The sequence below is a fragment of the Nannobrachium achirus genome (assembly GCF_963921795.1).
Source record: "Nannobrachium achirus genome assembly, chromosome: 10".
In the NCBI taxonomy this organism is placed as follows: Eukaryota; Metazoa; Chordata; class Actinopteri; order Myctophiformes; family Myctophidae; genus Nannobrachium; species Nannobrachium achirus.
This window is the reverse complement of record NC_137819.1, coordinates 43784315-43804044: the sequence shown is the minus strand read 5'-3', so window position 1 is coordinate 43804044 and position 19730 is coordinate 43784315. Positions and strand designations below refer to the sequence as shown.

The 19730-nt window shown below is 43.5% G+C and overlaps 1 protein-coding gene across 1 annotated transcript in view; it reads right to left on the bottom strand.

The window, feature by feature from the left end:
- The window catches only part of csmd2 (CUB and Sushi multiple domains 2), a gene marked incomplete at its 5' end in the record, with an annotated part of 568918 nt that overhangs the window by 82539 nt on the left and 466649 nt on the right, over positions 1-19730 (bottom strand). Inside the window, 7 exons of the mRNA XM_080735514.1 lie at positions 2284-2371; positions 13128-13240; positions 13793-13954; positions 14222-14287; positions 17021-17200; positions 17786-17897; positions 18978-19051. Of these exons, the coding sequence (XP_080591640.1) occupies positions 2284-2371; positions 13128-13240; positions 13793-13954; positions 14222-14287; positions 17021-17200; positions 17786-17897; positions 18978-19051 (795 nt within the window). The remainder of the gene's footprint in view (positions 1-2283; positions 2372-13127; positions 13241-13792; positions 13955-14221; positions 14288-17020; positions 17201-17785; positions 17898-18977; positions 19052-19730) is intronic.

The following is a 19730-nucleotide window of genomic DNA, read 5'->3' as shown; positions in this document are numbered from 1 at the left end:
CCGGGAGCAGTGCATTTGGAAGGTTCTTAATCTTCCCATGACCGTAAGGCATCAGTCTTCTCTATAGTTCCTCTTTGTTTGGCTGCCTCGAAGGACACACAATTGTTGCATTCATTACTTAACCTCGTTATTTATCAAATTATATTATTATGTTAATGATTATTGTATTATGTGGGCATATCTGTGTGTGTTTGTGTGTGTACAGTATGTGTGTATTGTAACAAATGGGGTTCTGTGGTCTAATGCATATCAAAACAAGGATCCTTGAAAATAAAAGGGCTGAACTACGCTTACCTGCTCGCTCTCGCTCTCTCTCTCTCTCTCTCTCTCTCTCTCTCTCTCTCTCTCTCTCTCTCTCTCTCTCTCACACACACACACACACACACACCCACACACACACACAACTATCTATCTCTATTTATGGATCATTCCTGATATTTTCCTCCGCACAGCCAGAGATGTGTTGCGGAAAGCATTTTCAGTTGTGAGCTAGAACAATTGAACCACTGAAGTGATCCTGTATGTGTGTGTGTGTGTGTGTGTGTGTGTGTGCGTGCGTGCGTGCGTGCGTGTGTTCATTTATGTGAGCTTTGTTGCTTACTTAATTGTAATTCACTTGCTGCACAAGGTATTGTCTTGTGTCAGCTACTTTATTCCGTACTGACAGGCGATTGTGCTGTCGTGAGATGTTAAATTAGTGTGTGAACTGAGAGAGAACAAATCCTCCATGACAGACTCTCTGTACTTCAAGCAGGCAGTAAAGAGGGCTTCATGCTATGGTAATGTATATGTTACATATCCACGGTCAAAGGGAGAGAGGGGGTGGCACGGTTCGTCACTAGTGGTGGAAAAAGTACTCAAATGTTTTATTCAATGTACATGTATCAATACTGGAATGTAGAAATAGTCTGTTACAAGTGAAAGTAGGAGCGAGATCATTTAGCGACCTCCAACCTGGTCGCAACCTGGTCGGTAGTTTTCACCGACCGGGTCGCTAAATCTACCGACCGGGTCGCTAAATCTACCAACCGGGCTGCAAAATCACCGACCGGGTCGCTAGATCTACCGACCGGGTCGCTAAATCTACCGACCGGGCTGCAGTTTTAGGTCGGTAGATTTAGCAACCCGGTCGGTAGATTTAGCGACCCGGTCGGTCGATTTAGCGACCCGGTCGGTCGATTTAGCGACCCGGTCGGTTGATTTAGTGACCCGGTCGGTGATTTACCGGCCCGGTCGGTAGATTTAGCGACCCGGTTGCTGAAAACTACTGACCAGGTTGCAACCCGGTTGGAGGTCACTAAATGATCTCGCCCTCTCTCGTATGGAATAAAAAATGTCCCCTTGCCCGCCCTATGAAAACCATGAAGTCACCTTACATGAAAATGACTTTTTATTACTAAATCTGTGTATGTAAAAATTACCTCTCAGATATCTCAGTTTTAGCAACATTGTTCATGTCAAGTAGCTTATTTGTTGAAATAATGAAAAACGCTGATTCAAATGAATAAATCATTTGAAAAGATCTACAAGCTCACAATGCACATTGTGATGTTTTGTCATAATAATCAAAATCTACAAAGCAACTAAATGTAGTAACTAAACCTTTCAAATAATTATAGTGGAGTAGAGTACAATATTTGACTTCGGATGTAGTGAAGTAGAAATAAAAGTATTGACAATTTGAAACAGAGTAAAACAATACCTCAAGTACAGTACTTGAGTAAATGTATTTGGTTACTTTACACCACTGTGTATTACATATCCAAGGCAAAAGGGAGTGAGGGGGTTGCACGGTGGGCTTGTCAGACGATTACATAATCGTCTAATTGCAATTATTTGACATAATCGCAACTATTTTGTCATAATCGTCATAATCGTTTCTATGTTGAAAAATGTTCCTATATTTTCAAGCATGTTCAAAAATAGTGGAAATAGCAGACCTACAAACTCACAACGCGTTGCGATGCTTGTTGATCAGCTATTTACCGTTTTCAGAGAGACCACGTGACCTACTGTATCATACTATTATAATTTCAGGGCGTGTCAGCGGGCCTTTAAGTATAAAGTTGTCAAATATGTCAGTAATGCATTTGTATTACTGTAGGTTATGCGTCATATCTACCATGTGCAACTTCAAAGCCTAAAATCCACAAACAGAAATGTAATTGTCAACGACAAAAACACAATTATTCGTGTGACAATTAATCGCCATGTAAAAATGTCCTAATTGTGACAGCCCTATTGCACGGCTAGCTTGCCTCATCAGAGACAAGTTGAACTCACCCAGCCTCTGGAGACCGAACTGACCGAAGCCTTTTCCCCGCACGAAGCCCTGGTAGACGAAGGAGCTGGAGGAAGGGAGGTAGGACACCTGGGGAGGAATGAAGAGGAGATGATACACGCCGTCTGTCAGTCTGAGCTTTAACCTATTAATACCTGGAATTGTTTTATACTTTAGCTATTGAAAAATAGCTGCGAGCTTGTAGATCAGCTATTTTTTAAATGGCGTGAAAACTTTTGAAAATCTTTGAATGCATATATTTTTGAAAGTGAACATTTGTAACTCAAATGTTTGCTTCTGGGGGGTCCCTGATACATAATATTTTGAGATGGCGGTCGGCAGCCAATTACATATAATTCTAGGGGTCCTTGAAAGTTTGAGCACCACTGACATAGAAACATAGGTTTTTCAAAAAACCTAAGAAGGATTTAGAAGACACTTCTAGAATCGGGTCAAAATATTCAACGATTTTCAACATTTTTCAAAAATAGCATATCTACAAGCTCGCAGCGCGGCACTCGGTGCCGCGCTGTGAGCTTGTATATCTGCTATTTTTTAATAGTTAAAACATAAAATAATGCGTTCCCGGTCTCCATGGCTTAAAAAAGGTGTATCATCATCAAAGTGTCAGCCGCTGCCATGTCGCGGAAAAAAGGAAATATCATGTCACAGCGGTTGACTGCTGAGCTCTGGACGGATGATATTTAATTTGACACTCCATGCTTCTCTGCCTGCGAGCACAAGCGTATAAACAAGGCCATGAAGAGCCGCCGTCCGGGGGCCGGATACAGTACAGAACGCTGCGCGGGAGGAACACTTGAATTTGCATGCAAGCCAGAGTAAGTTACGCATTCTATGCATTATTTGTGATAAGCTGCGAGCAGCCAAGGGTTTGCCTGGAGGTAGCATGACGTGAGTTAGGATGAAAAGCGCAGACGTGTCGTACAAACTCACATTAAATAAATACAAATCGTTAACTCTTACAAAGTCCGTAATATCTTTGAATCAATACAGATCCACAACGGTAAAGGGTTTGGTCAGGGGCATCACGGGTTAGTGGGACTGAGTTACTAGGGCCCAAGGTGGAGGGGCCTTCATTATTTTATACTTTAACTATTGAAAAATAGCAGATATACAAGCTCACAGCGCGGCACCGAGTGCCGCGCTGCAAGCTTGTAGATCTGCTATTTTTGAAAAGTCGTGAAAATGGGTGCAAATCTTTGAATATATGTATTTTTCTAAGCGAACATTTGTAACTCAAATTTTGCTTCTGGGGGGTCCTTGGAACTAAATATTCTGAGATGGGGGTCCATGGCCAAATACATATCATTGTGGGGGTCCTGGCTTCACATGAAAAAGTTTGAGCACCAGCTGACATAGAAACATAGGTTTTTTAAAAAGGCACACATTTTCACAATGTTTCAAAAATAGCAGATCTACAAGCTCGCAAGCTGTGAGCTTGTGTATCTGCTATTTTTCAATAGTTTTTTTTTTTGTTATCAAATATTTTTATTTTCCATAATCAAAAGAAAAATGCAATTAACAGACAAACAACACAAACAATAGTAAAACAAGAAAAGGAAAAGAAAACCCACCCACCCCCTTTCCCCGGACCAACACGGAATGTACAATAGTGCATGCCTGTGCTAGGCTGTTACCACTATATAGTGATTTCTTGAATCATAGCCTTAAGCTTATCTGCAATGTCCGACCACATATTAATGTTTTCTTCTTTTGCTCCGTGTAACCTTGCTATCGACTGCTCTAAATATACTATATCTAGAAAGGTTAAGGCCCACTGGCGAAACGTTAACGTATGAGGAGGTTTCCACCGCGTAGCTACCATCTTCTTCGCCGCCGTTACACCAGCAAAGAAGATGCGCTTGCGTATATTGTTTAGTTGCAACTGTGAGACGTCATTTAATAAAAATAAAGAAGGAGAAGATATGATATTGATACTAAAAATAGTTGAAAGTTTTGAGGCAACCATATTCCAGAATGACGACACATTTGGGCATTCCCAAACCATGTGAAGGAAGGTACCAATACTATTTGAGGCGCAGAGAGTGCAGTTGGGATTATTCAAAATCCTCATAGCACATAGTCTGCGGGGAGTTAAATAAGTCCGATGAACAAAATTTAAATGAATTTGTTGATGGTCTGGATTTCTAGAAGATAGCCTAATGTTAGACCATACTGTGTCCCAACAAAAGTCAGGGTCCAAATTTGGTACATCATTCCTCCAAACAGTATCAACAGATAGGGGCCCATAACTACAGTCTAATAAAAAACCATAGAGGGTGGAAACCAAACCTCTTGTTCTGTTACCATCACAGATAAACTCATGGAAGGGGTGCAATCTAAGGGGAGCTTGCCATGGGACCCCATAGGTCCTCATGGACGTTCTCAGTTGGAAGTAGAAAAAAAGGGTATTTCCAGGCAGATTGAAGATGTCACACAAATCTCGAAAAGGTCGTAAACCATTTCTATCAAATAAGTCCCCTAATGTACGAATCCCCTTAGCCCTCCACCTTGGAAAGCGAATGGGGCGATCCTCGATTAAAAGTCTTTGATTATTGAACACTGGGGAAAATAAGTTCCATTTACAATCAATCTTACACATCTTTTCAGCTGCCCTCCATACTGCCACTAAATGAGAAATGATAGGTCCAAAGCGAACTTTGCATTGATGTGTAGTTATGTTTGAATAGATAAGATCTCTCAATTCAACAGGCTGCACTAAACTCTCCTCAAGCTCTCTCCAAGAAACCTTATTTGCTGGGTTAAACCAATTTAAAAGGGGGCGGAGCGTGAAGGCCCAATAATAAAATTTAAAGTTGGGCAATGAAAGGCCGCCATCATCTCTAGCACGTTGTAATAGAGAAAGTTTAAGACGAGGGCGTTTCCCTTTCCACACAAACTTAGATATCGAAGAGTGAAGCTTATTCCAGTATTGCGGCGGTGGTGGCAAAGGGAGCATAGAGCTTACAAAGTTAACCCTAGGAAGAACATTCATCTTTATGATTGAAACTCGAGCTTGGAGAGAGTTGGGCAAAGATGACCATCTATCTAAATCAAGACAAATCTTATTTAGAGTGTCACCATAGTTGTTCTTAACAATAGCCTGAAGAGAGGGGAAAATATCTATGCCAAGATATTTGAATTGGCTTACTACTGGGATTATGGGCGGCAGGATAGCAGATCTCATCTGATCATTTAGAGGTAGAAGGGCTGACTTCGTCCAATTAATTTTGTAGCCGGAAATGGAACTGAACTGATCAAAAATTTGAAGGACGTGAGTAATTGACTGTGGTGCATTCTCAAGGAACAGTAGAATATCATCAGCATATAGGGAAATGCGATGCTGTGTGTTGTTAATCGAAACAGGAGTAATATCTGCAGACTGACGCACTGTCTGAGCCAAGGGTTCGAGTGAAAGTGCGAAAAGGAGAGGACTAAGGGGACAACCCTGCCTTGAAGATCTGCCAATCGTGAATAGCGGCGAACAGATCTTACCGGTTAGGACCATGGCTGACGGATTAGAATAAAGTACTTTAACAAAATGTATGAATGAAGCACCAAATCCCATTTTATCTAGTACAGCCCACAGGTAAGACCATTCCAGACGATCAAATGCTTTCATCGCATCGAGCGACAACACTGCGGCGGGGGTCCTCAGCTCCTTAGCCCTATCGATGATATGCAATAGTCGTCTAGTATTATCAGAGGCTAGTCTAGTTCCTATGAAACCTGTCTGATCACAGTGTACTAAGGTGGTCATAAAACCCTGCAAGCGACGCGCAAGCACCTTAGCAAAAACTTTTAGATCAGAATTCAAAAGTGAAAGCGGTCTATAGCTTGCGCAATCTGTGGGATCCTTGTTCTTCTTCAACAATAATGATATAATAGCTACATTCACATCCCTGGAGAAAGAGCCACTTTCAATTGCATATCGAAACATGTCTAGCATCAGCTGACCTAGATCTTCCCAAAAGATGGCATAAAGTTCAGGGGGTATCCCATCCAAACCAGGCGACTTGCCCCTACGCATTGCGAGCACAGCTTCCTGTAATTCCGCCAGATGGAGCGGTCTATCTAAGGCTTCCGCATCCGCCTCGCTAAGGGTTGGTAACTGTATGTTGGATAAAAAATCATTGCATACTGCATCATCGTGAATGACCTCGGAGGTGTAGAGCTCATCATAAAAAGCACGAAACGTGGCATTGACCTCTTTGGGTTCTGTAACCATGGCTCCAGTTGTTGATTTGACACTAACAATATCAGCAAAATGCTCATTGGATCTAAGACGTAAAGCCAGTAAGTGACTGGGTCTTGCACTATTAAAATAGTAGTTTTGCCTTGTGCGTTTCATTTGAAATTCTGAGCGGCGCTTGAGAATGGAGTTAATTTCTTTCTTAACTAGCTCCCTCTGGGTTGCTGTACTAACATCAAAGTTATTTTGGAGAGAATTATCCAAAGTAGAAAACCGAGATTCCAATTCCACCAGTTTGGCTGACCTTAATTTTCTCTGAGTGGACGCATAGAGGGTTGTATTACTCCTGATAAAGCCTTTAATTGCATCCCAAAGAATTCTGGGATCCTCAACTGAGCCTGTATTGATATTTATAAATTCGCGCAAACCAGTTTGAAACTGAGCTACAAATGCCGCATCGCGCAGCAGTGTGGTGTTAAACCGCCATCTAGGAGCTCTATCTATAACCTGTTTCAGTGAAGCAACACACAGCACCGCCTTGTGATCCGAGAGTGACATTGGGAGCAACTCTACCTTGGCAATTTTATGAAACAAGCTAACAGGGGCAAAAACGTAATCGATCCTAGAGAATGAAGCATGCCTACCCGACAGAAAAGAAAAATCTCTAACCGTTGGGTTCATTAAACGCCAGATGTCGAGTAAGCCAGTTGAGTTTGCCCAAGCACGTAGTTCTGCAGACGCTAGTGCTTGTTCTCTGCTTTCTACCCCAGTGGATCTATCTAGGTTATGTTGCCATGTTGCATTGAAGTCAGCACCAACAATGAATTTGAAATCCGTCAGTTCCAATAAGGTTTTAGTTAGTAATTTGTAAAACTCTTTGTCTAAAACATTTGGAGCATACACAGAGACTAGTGCTAGCATTTTACCCTCCAAGCGGATTTTAGCAACAGCTATCCTCCCGTCACTGTCAGACCAATCACCCAAAAAATCCAACCTAAGGTTACGTCTAGCCAATATGGCTACTCCCTTGGTTTTGGAAGAAGCAGCTGAAAAGGCTAAAACACGATAATGTTTATTAGCCAATCGGTTGGAATGCTCTTTTAAAAGATGAGACTCCTGTATAAATGCAAAGTCAATTGATTTAGATCGCAAAACCCCCAAAATGCTGGTTCGCTTATGCGGTATATTCGCTCCCCTTACATTGAAACTTAGAAATTTATATTCTGTCATAATTGTGGTTCAAACCATACGCACAGCAAGCACAGTAGAACATTTTAGAATTTCCTAGTTGGTCCCTCACAACAAACCTTCCCAACAGAAAAACAAAACAACCCCAAAAGGAACAGAAAGGAAAAAGCAACATCAAACGAACATAAAAAAACACATAACATTGAAGCTTGAGGGGGAAAACCCCATTAGCATCAGAGTGCACAAAAACAGTTCCCCACCCCATCAACCTATTAGTCAACCTTCATTTCACTCTGTCAGAGAGTGCAAACAAGTAACTGCCCAAAAGTAACCATACATTGCCCTCTGGTGGTTATGTAAATATATAACAGATCACCAAAGTAAAAACAACAACAAAAAAGTGCCTTCTTGTGGCTGAATAGCTCTCAAACATTCCATCCGCTCAAATTATGATCAATCTCCCCACTTCATATCACTTAAATAAATGAGAATGGTATGTTAACATTTCTAGTAAAGAAGGGGGAGAGAAAAAAGAAAAGAATAAAGGGGAAAAAAAAAGAGAGGGGACTATAACAACTGTAATAATAATAATCAGTCCAGCATTAGGCCCACTTAGAATGTGATAAAGCCCTATAAGCCACGTTAATGCAAATAACCAAACACTTGTGACAGATATGTGGAAATAAGGCTGTCACCACGACAAGGCACTAATATAATATTAATAATAAAAATAAATAAAAAAGGAAATCAGTGTATATGATATAAAACATATATGCACTTACATATGTAGTTAGAAATAGAAATTAAAAGCACATACGGGGGGCCATATGCAGCAAAGCACACACAGTGTTAATGCATACTGCGCCACACACAGCCCCCCCTATGCATCCATGCATACAAACCACAATTACTAATTAGAAGGGGGAAAAAAAGAAAGAAAAGAAAAGTCTGTATACATAAGTATTTACATAAAACACAGTTATGTATGATCAGGAAACCATATACAACACAGCACACATGATGCATACTGCGCCATATACAGCTCCCTGTACATGCCCAAAAGGCCAGTGCAAACTTAGATAAATGTCAATCATATTAGTTAAGTCTGTTTCCGTCTTAAACAGTAAACTACCATACTTCAAACAGTGAACATACCCAATCACGACTACAAAATAAATATCCCCAATTCAGAGCTCCCCTCTCCCCCATCAAGAAATTAACATCTTAGAAGACAACAAGTAAAGTAGGTAAATAACTACCCCCCCCCCCCCCCCCCCCCCCCAGACAGCGGATCCACGAGCACGTAGAGCCAACGCGCCACGAGATCGTACATCCGCCAGCTATTAAGATTAGGAAAAAAAAAAGGAAAGAAAAGACGAGTCAATGAGCCAGGGAGAGAGAGAGAGAGGAGAAGCAGAGATAGGTAGAGAGACATAGAGAAAGGGCGGGAGAGCGAGTGGTCTCTGGAACCGCGGAGCCTTCACAATTTAGACCATATTATTTATATCTGTTTCGCCTTAAACAGTAGGCTACATTACTCAATACAAAGGCCAAAGCCCAGTCTCGCCCTCCTACCCGAGAAAGTAGCGTTTTAGGAGGCATAAACGAACCATAAACTAACAACCAACATAGCCGCCATTACCTAACAGAAAGAGAGAGAGAGAGAGAGAGAGAGAGACACACACACACACACAGCGAGAGAGAGAGCCATAGAGAGAGAGAGAGAGAGAGAGAGAGAGAGAGAGAGAGAGAGAGAGAGAGAGAGAGAGGAAAGCCGAGATAGATAGAGAGACACAGAGGGAAGACGAGAGAGAGAGCAGGCTCGGAACCGGGACACGGAACACGTTAGACAAAGCTTAACAGAGAGAGATAAAACCCTCTAGACCTATATAGTAAGCAGCACAACGCTCAATAAGAGCAAAGAAAAAGAATACAATAATAACAAGAACAATGTCCATTATATTCAAACAAAAAAGACAGTGAATTATGCTTATAGCTTTATCAGCCCTAAATCCTCTCTCCTTGCGGTAACCTAAATTAAAACGAGTAACACCCATCTGCTTACAGATCTTATTAAAAAATAAAATATATCTTATTCTTCAATACAAATAAAATAGGCATTATGAAACGAAACACTTGAAAACACAACGTCAAGTCAGATGATGAGTCCAAAACAATAAGTAGGCTTACATTAACAACTCACCCTTTGGGGAGGAGGAGGAGGAGAGAGTGAGGAAAGAAAGACGCTGCGTAAAAGTCATCTCCAAAGTCCCAGCCAGCTTACCAACAGTCCATTAAAGGCAAAAGGATATCACATCGGCAGAATGTGTTTGAAAGCACGCGATCACAAAAGCAAAAGTGTCCCTGGTAAAAGTTAGTTCTCTGTAACTGTCGTCTCATCATCCTGCGTAGCTAGAGTCTCGTCCGCAGCACCTGGAGTCTTGAACTTATCCTTGCAAAAGGCCAGCGCTTCCTTGGGTGAGTTGAAAGTAGAAGTCGCCTCATCCACGGTTATCCAGAATTTGCTCGGGTGCCTTATTCCGTATTTAACTCCTTCCGCGGTGATGGAACGTAGGAATTCCTTTACTGGCCCGAAAGCTGCCCTTCTCTTTGATGTTTCAGCAGACCAGTCGGGGAAAATATACACCTTTTTGCCATTGTATGTCAGTTGGCCTGCTTTCCTGGAGAGCTGGAGTATGCGTTCCTTTACCCGGAAAAAATGGATCCTTGCCAGGAAAGCCCTTGGCTTATCAGAACGTGGATTGCCGGTCCGATGAGCACGATCCACCTCCGGGGGGGAGTCGGGAAACTCGTCGGGGAATGTTTTCTGCAAAAAAGACTGGATAAAGGCCACTGGGTCAGCCTTTTCTAGCCCAGGAGAGATCCCAATCACTCTTATGTTGTTCCTACGACTCCGGTCTTCTGCTATGACGAGCTTCTCCTCCAGATTAGCACATCTTCCCTCCAATTCAGTGATACACATCTGCAAACTGTCCATGGAGGAACCAAAGTTCTCAATGGCCTCCCCATGTTCAGCCACGGTCGTGTTCAGCGTGGCGACTGCAGGACGCAGCTCCTTTCCGAAGTCATCAATCTTCTTCAGTAATTTCTTCTCCAAGCCAAGCATCATGGGTTGAATAAAACCATCCATAAACTCTTTCAGTGATTCCTTGAGGACCTCGCGCAGCATGCTCTTTGTAACCGGAGCGTCAGCGTCGCCCTGCATTGCGCCAGCCATGTTGTCAGCGTTTGCGGTCGGAGACCTGGTACTCCTCGACCTCGTGTTAATCGTATTCGGCATGAAACACGAAACAACTGCAAAAACAGACACTCACCAGTGTTTTGGCGTTTAAAGTCTCAAAAGAACTATAAAGGCAGTAAAAAATGGGCTTAAAAAATGTGAAAACTTTGCACCTCTACAGAGCTCAACAAACGCGTCCTACTCGGTCGCCATCTTGTCGGAACTCCAGTCCTATTTTTCAATAGTTAAAGTACCCAGGGCCCAGAATTTGGTGGGACACCCCTGGTTAAAGGGTTTGGTGTTGTGCGTCCATCCAGCCAATCGTGGCATTGGAGCAGTCATCAAAGGTTTTGTATTGTGGCTGCGCTTTAATGGTCTTCAGCGACCAGACAGGCCAATCAACAGAGTGGCTTATTAAAGAACAACACCAATGTGTGTTTTATATCGATGCCATCAGGCAGAAACCTTGTATCTCCACATTGCATATTAAGTCTTTTTATCAATGCATGCCCTTTGTTGTATGACAAAGCAGCAAAAACAGCAGATCAAAAAGCTCACAGCGCGTCACATTGCGGCTTGTACAGATATTGTTGCTATTTTAGAAAAATGTTTCAACTATAATGACATGCCTAAAATAGGGATGTCAGGTTGAAAGTCTGTCTTATTGTCTGTCTTATCTTATTTATTTTTTATCCCACGATTACACGATTTTTGTAACCCCGGGCGCTACCCTCCCTCTGCACACCTGGGGAGAGACAGACTGACCGCACCGATGGCGCGGAGGAGAGAACACGCCCACAGCGTCCCCCAGCAGGAATCGAACCCAGGACCTTCTATCTGTGAGGCGACCGCGCTACCGACTGTGCCCCCCTAACTGTCTGTAGGTTATACAAATATTTAACATTGAAAAGTAGGAACAAGAGTTTGTGACCAAATAATAACTATAATGGATCCATTGGAACAAAGGTTATTTTTCCCATTTCCTGAAAAGTGATGGTTTTGCACATACACGGTTCGATGATAATTATGTAAACACCTACAGTGTGAAAAGACAAGGACACACACACACACACACACATACACAGACCGTCTCACACACACACACAGAGACGCTGTGACCTGCTTTATTTAAATTCTAGCTGGAGTGTGTTGCACTGGAGGGGCAGTAGGTGGGTGAGCGTAATACGGAACAGGGGAGGGAAGGCGGCCTGTCGAGCCCTGATTACCAAGCAATGATTTAACTGACATTTTAATTAAAGAGAAAACTCTTGGCGGGCCCTACATCTCCCTGGAGTGACAGGGTTAGTGTGGTGTGTGTGTGTGTGTGTGTGTGTGTGTGTGTGTGTGTGTGTGTGTGTGTGTGTGTGTGTGTGTGTGTGTGTGTGTGTGTGTGTGGCCCTGCATATTTCTCAATTTGCCACTTGTTCATTTGCGCACGTTATACGCGTGACTCACGGCGAGAATTCGAACATGTGTGTGTTGTATTGTGTGTGCGTGCGTGCGTGCGCGCGTGCATGTTAGGGCATTAACGACTTGTGATTTTTGCAAGTCGACTCGACTCAGTAAAAAGTTGAGTTGAAGTCGACTTTATTGTTTGATGACGTCGTCACATCACACACGGCCCCCCGATTATTTTGGGGGGTCCCCAGATGATTAACTTAATGTGCAACATTGTTTTCCCACTCAAATGTAAACAAACCAACATAATGTTTAAGTATATAGAGGGTATCTTCACATTTCTAAAGTGCCAATTTAAGTACTTTTTAACACCTCTAAAATGACAAATTAAACATTGTCCAAATTGTAAAATATATAGAGGCAGAAATTGTGAAAATACCCGATCTACATGCTCATGTAGATCGGCTATTTTCACAATAGAACCATGTTATACCAAATGTAATGTAGCACTGTAGTATTGGATCATTCCGTCCTTGACAATAAGCAATCCTACTGTTTGAATGCTGTACAGACACACACATGGAGCAAAAATAATGATAGAAAAAAATACAAGGGATTTCTTTTTTTCAACTTCGACTTTCTCTGGTGGGAGTCGACTTGTGTAATGAAGTCGACTCAGTCGACTTGTCGACTTTTTCGTTAATGCCCTAGTGCATGTGTGCGCGCGCGTGTGTGTTCGCGCGCATGCGTGAAATGTGCCCTTCACTCGGGTCCTTTATTGAGTGTGACCCAGTACTTGTACTTACATGTCCGTCAAGGGCCCAGTTGTCTATTTTGAACTTGTTGACAAAGATCTCCACAGGGCCTCTGATCTGGTGCACCTGCAGCAGCAGCTGGGCCTCCTCTCTCTTGTAGGTACCTGCACAGAGAACGGTGGACGGTTGATTAGCATTTGCTACTGAGGACTGGAGGACAATACGTATTTATGAAAAGAATAATTGCGACCGTCAGGTCGCAAGTTACTATGAAAAGCTCCAGCGGGTGTCAGTCAGTCAGTCAGTCAGTCAGTCAGTCAGTCAGTCAGTCAGTCAGTCAGTCAGTCAGTCAGTCAGTCCATCACGTCACGTCACGTCACACTGACGTCACACGGCAGCCAAGGAGAGAGTGTAGCTTGTATGTCAGCTGTTCTCCGGGTGTGTCCCACACATAATTCTACAGTAAATTCCTGTGGAAACAGGTGAATACATCTATCAATAAAGGCAGAAAAGGCAAAAAGCCATCAAAGTCATCATGCGGCAGTAAATGAGTTAATGAGATCGGAGATCTCAATATACCTGTATGGGTATAAAAGGGAAACAGACGGATGGGAATGACGCAAGGTCAGGCTGTTGTTTGCCCTGGTGGACTCCGTTTATAGGGATTAAGTGGTTAAACAAGCTGAGGAACGCCCCCTTCCCCCCGCTGTACCAACCTGCCAGCTTGAGTTCCACGCCACTGTGGTCGATAAGCGTCCCGTTGACTCGGTTGCTGAAGGGTTCAAAGGCATTGATGCTGAGCATGGCTGGCTGCTTCTTCCCCAGGTACTCGTAAGAACCCCTCCACAGAGAGTTCTTGGCAAACACACCACCTGGGACTGAGAGGGGGAGAGAGAGAGAGAGAGAGAGAGAGAGAGAGAGAGAGAGAGAGAGAGAGATGAGGGGATGAGGGAGGGAGGGGGGAGGGAGGCAGCGGGTAAGGAAAGGAGACAGTAGGCAAGTAGAGGAATGAAAAATAAAATACAAACACTTGTATTTATTCCAAGAATAGAAATAAGCTTCAGGAATCTTCACTGTAAAATACAGACGAGAGGGAAATGCAGACCATAGTAAGTATTGTTTTTAGTGGGTTTTTTTTCTTTTACCTCTTAGTGTGGTGGGAGGTTCCTGCACAGTCCCTACGGGGTTGAGACCACTTGGACGGGTGTCGGCTGAACAGCAAAAGACAGAAATAGAACCTCAAATCAGATAAAATATATAACAGTTGTAGGTTATCTGCGAAGCACTGTAAATAATGATGTGCCTCAGGAAGAGAGAGAGAGAGAGAGAGTAGTAGTAGTAGTAGTAGTAGTAATGAGACAGGCAGTAGGCAAGTAGAGGAATCAACAATAAAATACAAACACTTATTTTTCTAAGAATAGAAAGGAACTTCAAGAATCTTCACTGTCAGAGATGGAGCTCATAATTACTCATGTTGCATGAAAGGTCATAATAAGGTGTTGAATGCAAGCGCACTGTATTTGCATACGCCTGTGTTGTACATGCAGAGGTACACAGGCACAAATAAACACCGCTGACACACATAAGCATGTGTGCACACACAGGCACGCACAGGCGGGCTCGCTCTCTCTCACACACACCCACGCGCGCGCACAGCCGCGCACGCACACATGCACACACAGGAGCCCTATGTTTTATTAGCTGTCAGGACTTTGAGCTGTTCCTCAGGTGCTGTTAATATCCTGTACATCTGTGCTAAGGCCAGCATTCTCTCCTATACCTCCGGCCTCGCAAGATCCATCAGCCTCCCGTATTTCAGCGGAACCCCTCAGCCTGGCATCCATCAAGAAGCACACATGCGTGCGTACCCCCCTCTGGAATAGCCCTTCCCCTCTTTAGGCCATTAGCATTCATCTACCACAGATAATTGTGCGTCTCTATATGACTCTATTTTTCCTATATGTATTTAGAGACCAGTGCCCCGGGGCAACTTAATGGCAGTCTATTTGTCTGATAGACCTTGTTAACACTGCCCGGACATTTATAAGAGGTGCTTTCTCGCTAACCTAATCAATGGGACACATTGGCCTAATCAGGTTCTGGGCCCCTTGTTAATGTTTCATACTCTTGAGTGTGAGTGTGTGTGTGTGTGTGTGTGTGTGTGTGTGTGTGTGTGTGTGTGTGTGTGTGTGTGTGTGTGTGAGAGAGAGTCTGCCGCGTAAATGCCTTATTATACCTCATTGCGTGCCTGGGTCGCTGGCCGGAAACAGACGATCTACAAGCTCACAAAGCGTCGCGCTTCCGCCGCATTGTGAGCTTATGAATCGTCTATTTTCGACACGCGACACCCACGCGCAACTAAGCATAGCGCAGGACTAATTGTGTGATGGATGGCCGTCCCGTTCTGGCGTGTGTCGGAGGATGAGCAAGTGTTAACACAGCCATTCATCAACATTAGCTGAATCCCCCTATCTCTAAACATTAGCCACCGCTCTCCAGCCAACAATACAAAACCCAGTGGTTTGAATAAACATTGCTAATGAAAATCGCACATTATAATATGATGAAGCACCTAGAATGGGGCAAGTGCTTGGCTGGAAATGAGAATGGGATTACGCTCACTTATACTCTTTTTAGTCTTGACTTCGGCCTACTTTTTTTTAATGTTAAGTATGCACGTTCATTGTGTTTGTGTGTGTGCGCGTGCACAAGTGCGTGCGTGCAGGCAGCTTTGAATTTCGAATTCTATGTGGCAAAAGAGCTGGGATGAGCTACCAGCTGTTCGCAATCTTCGCATTAGCTGCATAATAAAAAGATATTCTTGAAAATTAACCGCATCTGTGTGCTTCTGCTTCTGCTAATGTATTAGCATTTTTTACTTTCTGTAAATTGCATTTCTTGTAGGCTACTGCTCTTAACCCAGGGACTGCAGATGCAAATTAGTCACAGTACATTGCCAACTCTGGTCCAACAGTTCTGTTGTGTATGACTCATGTTAAATAAATAAATTGAATAAATAAATTAAAAAAAACGTACTACTTTAGGAGCATTTCCAGTTTCAGTACTTTTACTTATCCTCCACTAAATGTCAGAGGCAAACATTGTACTTTTACTCCACTACAACTATTTTTAGTTAGATTTGGATTACTAGTAAGACACCCTAAGGTCGAGAAGAGAGGTCACGCATGAACATGAACGCGTGCATATGAGTGCGTGCATATGAGTGCATACATTCGCCTGGCTGACGGCAGACTGCTGGGCTTTGGCATGGGATCAACTTTGACAAAAAGAATACACAGACCTGGTTGGTTGTTTAAGTTGGACAAAATGTGTCCATAGTTTCCCAAATATGGAGATGACTGACGTCTGACATCATAGATGTCTGATGTCATAGACCACATGAGACTGATACAATATGTCCAACCCACTGAGCAATAGACGTCTATTAGACGTTGGTCTAAAATTGGGCTAATAGAGGTATATATTTGCAAGTTTTTTAGACGTCCCGAACCCACGGGACCCCCCGGTTGAGTTTGGTCAAGAAATGTACAATTTATTGGCGGGGCGGTGTGGGGCGGTGTATAATGTATAAAGTATAATGCGCAGCAAGCGTCCTTCCCAGCTCGCCAGCCAAGCTGGCGAGCGTAGACACTGGTGTTAATAATTTAGTCCATTGTACTTCCTGTAAGTAGACTTAAAAATAAAACCAGCTGCCTAATCATATTACTTGAGGATCTTATTTTGAAATCCACCGTTTTGAGAGGAAACGCTCGATCTGCTTGTTGTTATTGGCTACTTGCTGCAGCCTATGGTTGCAGCTCAAATGTAAGCAGAAATCACGTGGATTATACACAAGCTTTTGGTCTGCAGTTTTCCCGCCACTGAATGAAGCACGTGCTTGTTTGAAGCTAACCCAACCAGTTCCTTTGAAGCGCGTCCCTTACCAGCACAGAGGGGAGGCTTCCCTGTCCAGCTCCCGTCAGACCTGCAGGTCCTGTGCTCAGATCCCCCCGCCAGGTAGAAGCCAGGCTGACAGGTGTAGATCAGAGTGTAGCCCAGGGACGGCAGCTCTATGGCACTCACGTCCGCCTGGGCTGGCAGCTCTGGTTGGCTGCAGTGGTGGGCTGGAGGAATAGGTAGATAGAAACATATATCGTCGTTGTTGGGTGGAAACCTTGTATGTCCAAAACTCTTCATTTTGCATTTATCATTTTTTTAAATGATTTAAATTTGTGAAAACAGCCGATCTACAAGCACACAACGCCTCGCAACGCGAGGCGTTGTGTGCTTGTAGATCGGCTGTTTTCACTACCTTTGTGCGACGGCCTTGTATGATGAAGCAAGGCTTTACTTTGCGAAAAAACATACAAATTTGAAACTTGGAGATACAAGGTTTCTGCCCGACAGTGACAATATCTTTATGGATCCCGCAGGGGAAATTTCAGGCACCAGAGACAGCACAGAAGTAAAAGTTAAAAGTTAAAATAGGACAACTTTGTTTTTGTTTTTTTACAACAAGGGTTCATATTTCAGATTGTAATTAGAGAAAATAAAAGATGAGTGTTAAAATGTTTTCATTCGTTTTTGCCATTTTGATTTCAGTGGGTGGGGGCAGAAGTGGTGGTAAGTTGAGATACATTGAAATAAAATAATTATTATTTACAGTATGTTAACAGGACATGAGTGTGTGTGTGCGTGTGTGTACTGACCGATGCACTCTGGTTGGAAGCCGCTCCAGGTGAGGTTGGGCAAGCAGGTGCGCGAGATGGAACCCTGCAGCAAATAACCCTTCCTACAGTTGAAGAACACTACGCTGCTGATCTGGAGGGTTAACACACACACACACACACACACACACACACACACACACACACACACACACACACACACACACACACACACACACACACACACACACACACACACACACACACACACACACACACACACACACACACACACACACACAAAAGAAAGAAGTTATTTTTGGGCTTTATATAGGCTACATGGTATGAAAAGCACACTTTTGCAGTTATTACAAAAGAGTCTTTTCAATGTGAGGACCTCTCAACATGTCACTTTGAAGGATCATCATTCTGAGGACACGTACAGCACACTGGTCATGTTGTCACCCTGAACCGACCAAGACCCAAAAACTACAGCGCTGTTGTCCATCCAGGCTGTGACGGCATATATTATACAGTACAGTTGCTTAAAGATGCAGTGCCATGATGTTTTTCCCCCCTAAAACATGATTATCAGGTATTATGATTATACTAGGAGGAAGATGTTTTCAAAAAGTGTACAGAAAGTGTTAAAATTATGTATTTATGTGGCCACACCCACCAGTTCATTAGGTATGCCTGGTTGTCATGGTGGGTGACCCAGCTGAAGTTAGCCACACCCACAGTGTTGGGTGAATGATAAAAGGCGAGGGGATGAGTTTATCATGTCATTTAATCTGAGTTTTTCGACTGGGCCTTTTGACTCAGAGGCTTTTAGCTTTCAGGAAGTAACCAAAAATACACTGGGAAGGCAAAATTGCACATTATAACCCCACCAGGTGGTCTATTAGAGTAATGTTAACTCCATAGACACATACAAAACTGAAAAAGTACAATACCATCGCACCACCTCTTTAAATGAAACCAAGGGACAATGACTCATGTCCAGAAGCAGCACAAGTTCGGGATTTTCAAGTTGGTATGCAGCAAATGCATCAGCACAGCACGGAGCCATGAAATCTCCTCGGGAGATGCATGGCCACGATTCATTGCCTGTATTAGACTAAAGTACACGGTGAAATCCTGTTGTGTTCATTTAGCTGTGAGAGCGTACGGACGTGTTCACCCGTGTGTTCACCTCCACTAGTTACAAATGGATAGTGAAGTGTACTCTCACCTGGAAGCCCTGACTGTTGTTCTGACTCCCAAACAGGGGAGTGCCGGGGTCAGCGCAGGTGGTGTGACTCGGGTCTGAAACAACAAGCCCGTGTTAATTGGCAACACCATCTTCTCATGTGAACTGTGGCAAAACCCTACCCTGTTTATTTGTATATTTATGGATGTCTCTCAGGAAACGCACGCACGCACGCGCACGCGCACACGCACACACACACAATTAATATTTAGTCAGGCCTGGGGCTGCATACACACTGGCATGATTGAAGGTCATAAATTTACGAATGCTGGCTACACTGCGCATACTGTACGTGCATGAGTGTAAGAGCACGCACTCTCGGGCACGGGTACGCGCACACGCACACACACACACACACAGCGAGCAAAACACACACAAAACCACACACTCAAGGACACAGACACACACGTATAGAAAGCAACACGCACCGACACACACACACACACACACACACACACACACACACACACACACACACACACACACACACACACACACACACACACACACACACACACACACACACACACACACACACACACACACACACACACACACACACACACACACACACACAGAGAGAGACATAAATCCTACAAAGTGATTCATTAGTAAGCCCGTCTGTGATGTGAAGCGGCTCTGTATCCTTGCTCTGTGCAGCTTACAACACAATGACAAGCTCTCAGGCCTTATCACTCCACACAACCCTCTTAATCAATTACCAAAGTCTGCAGC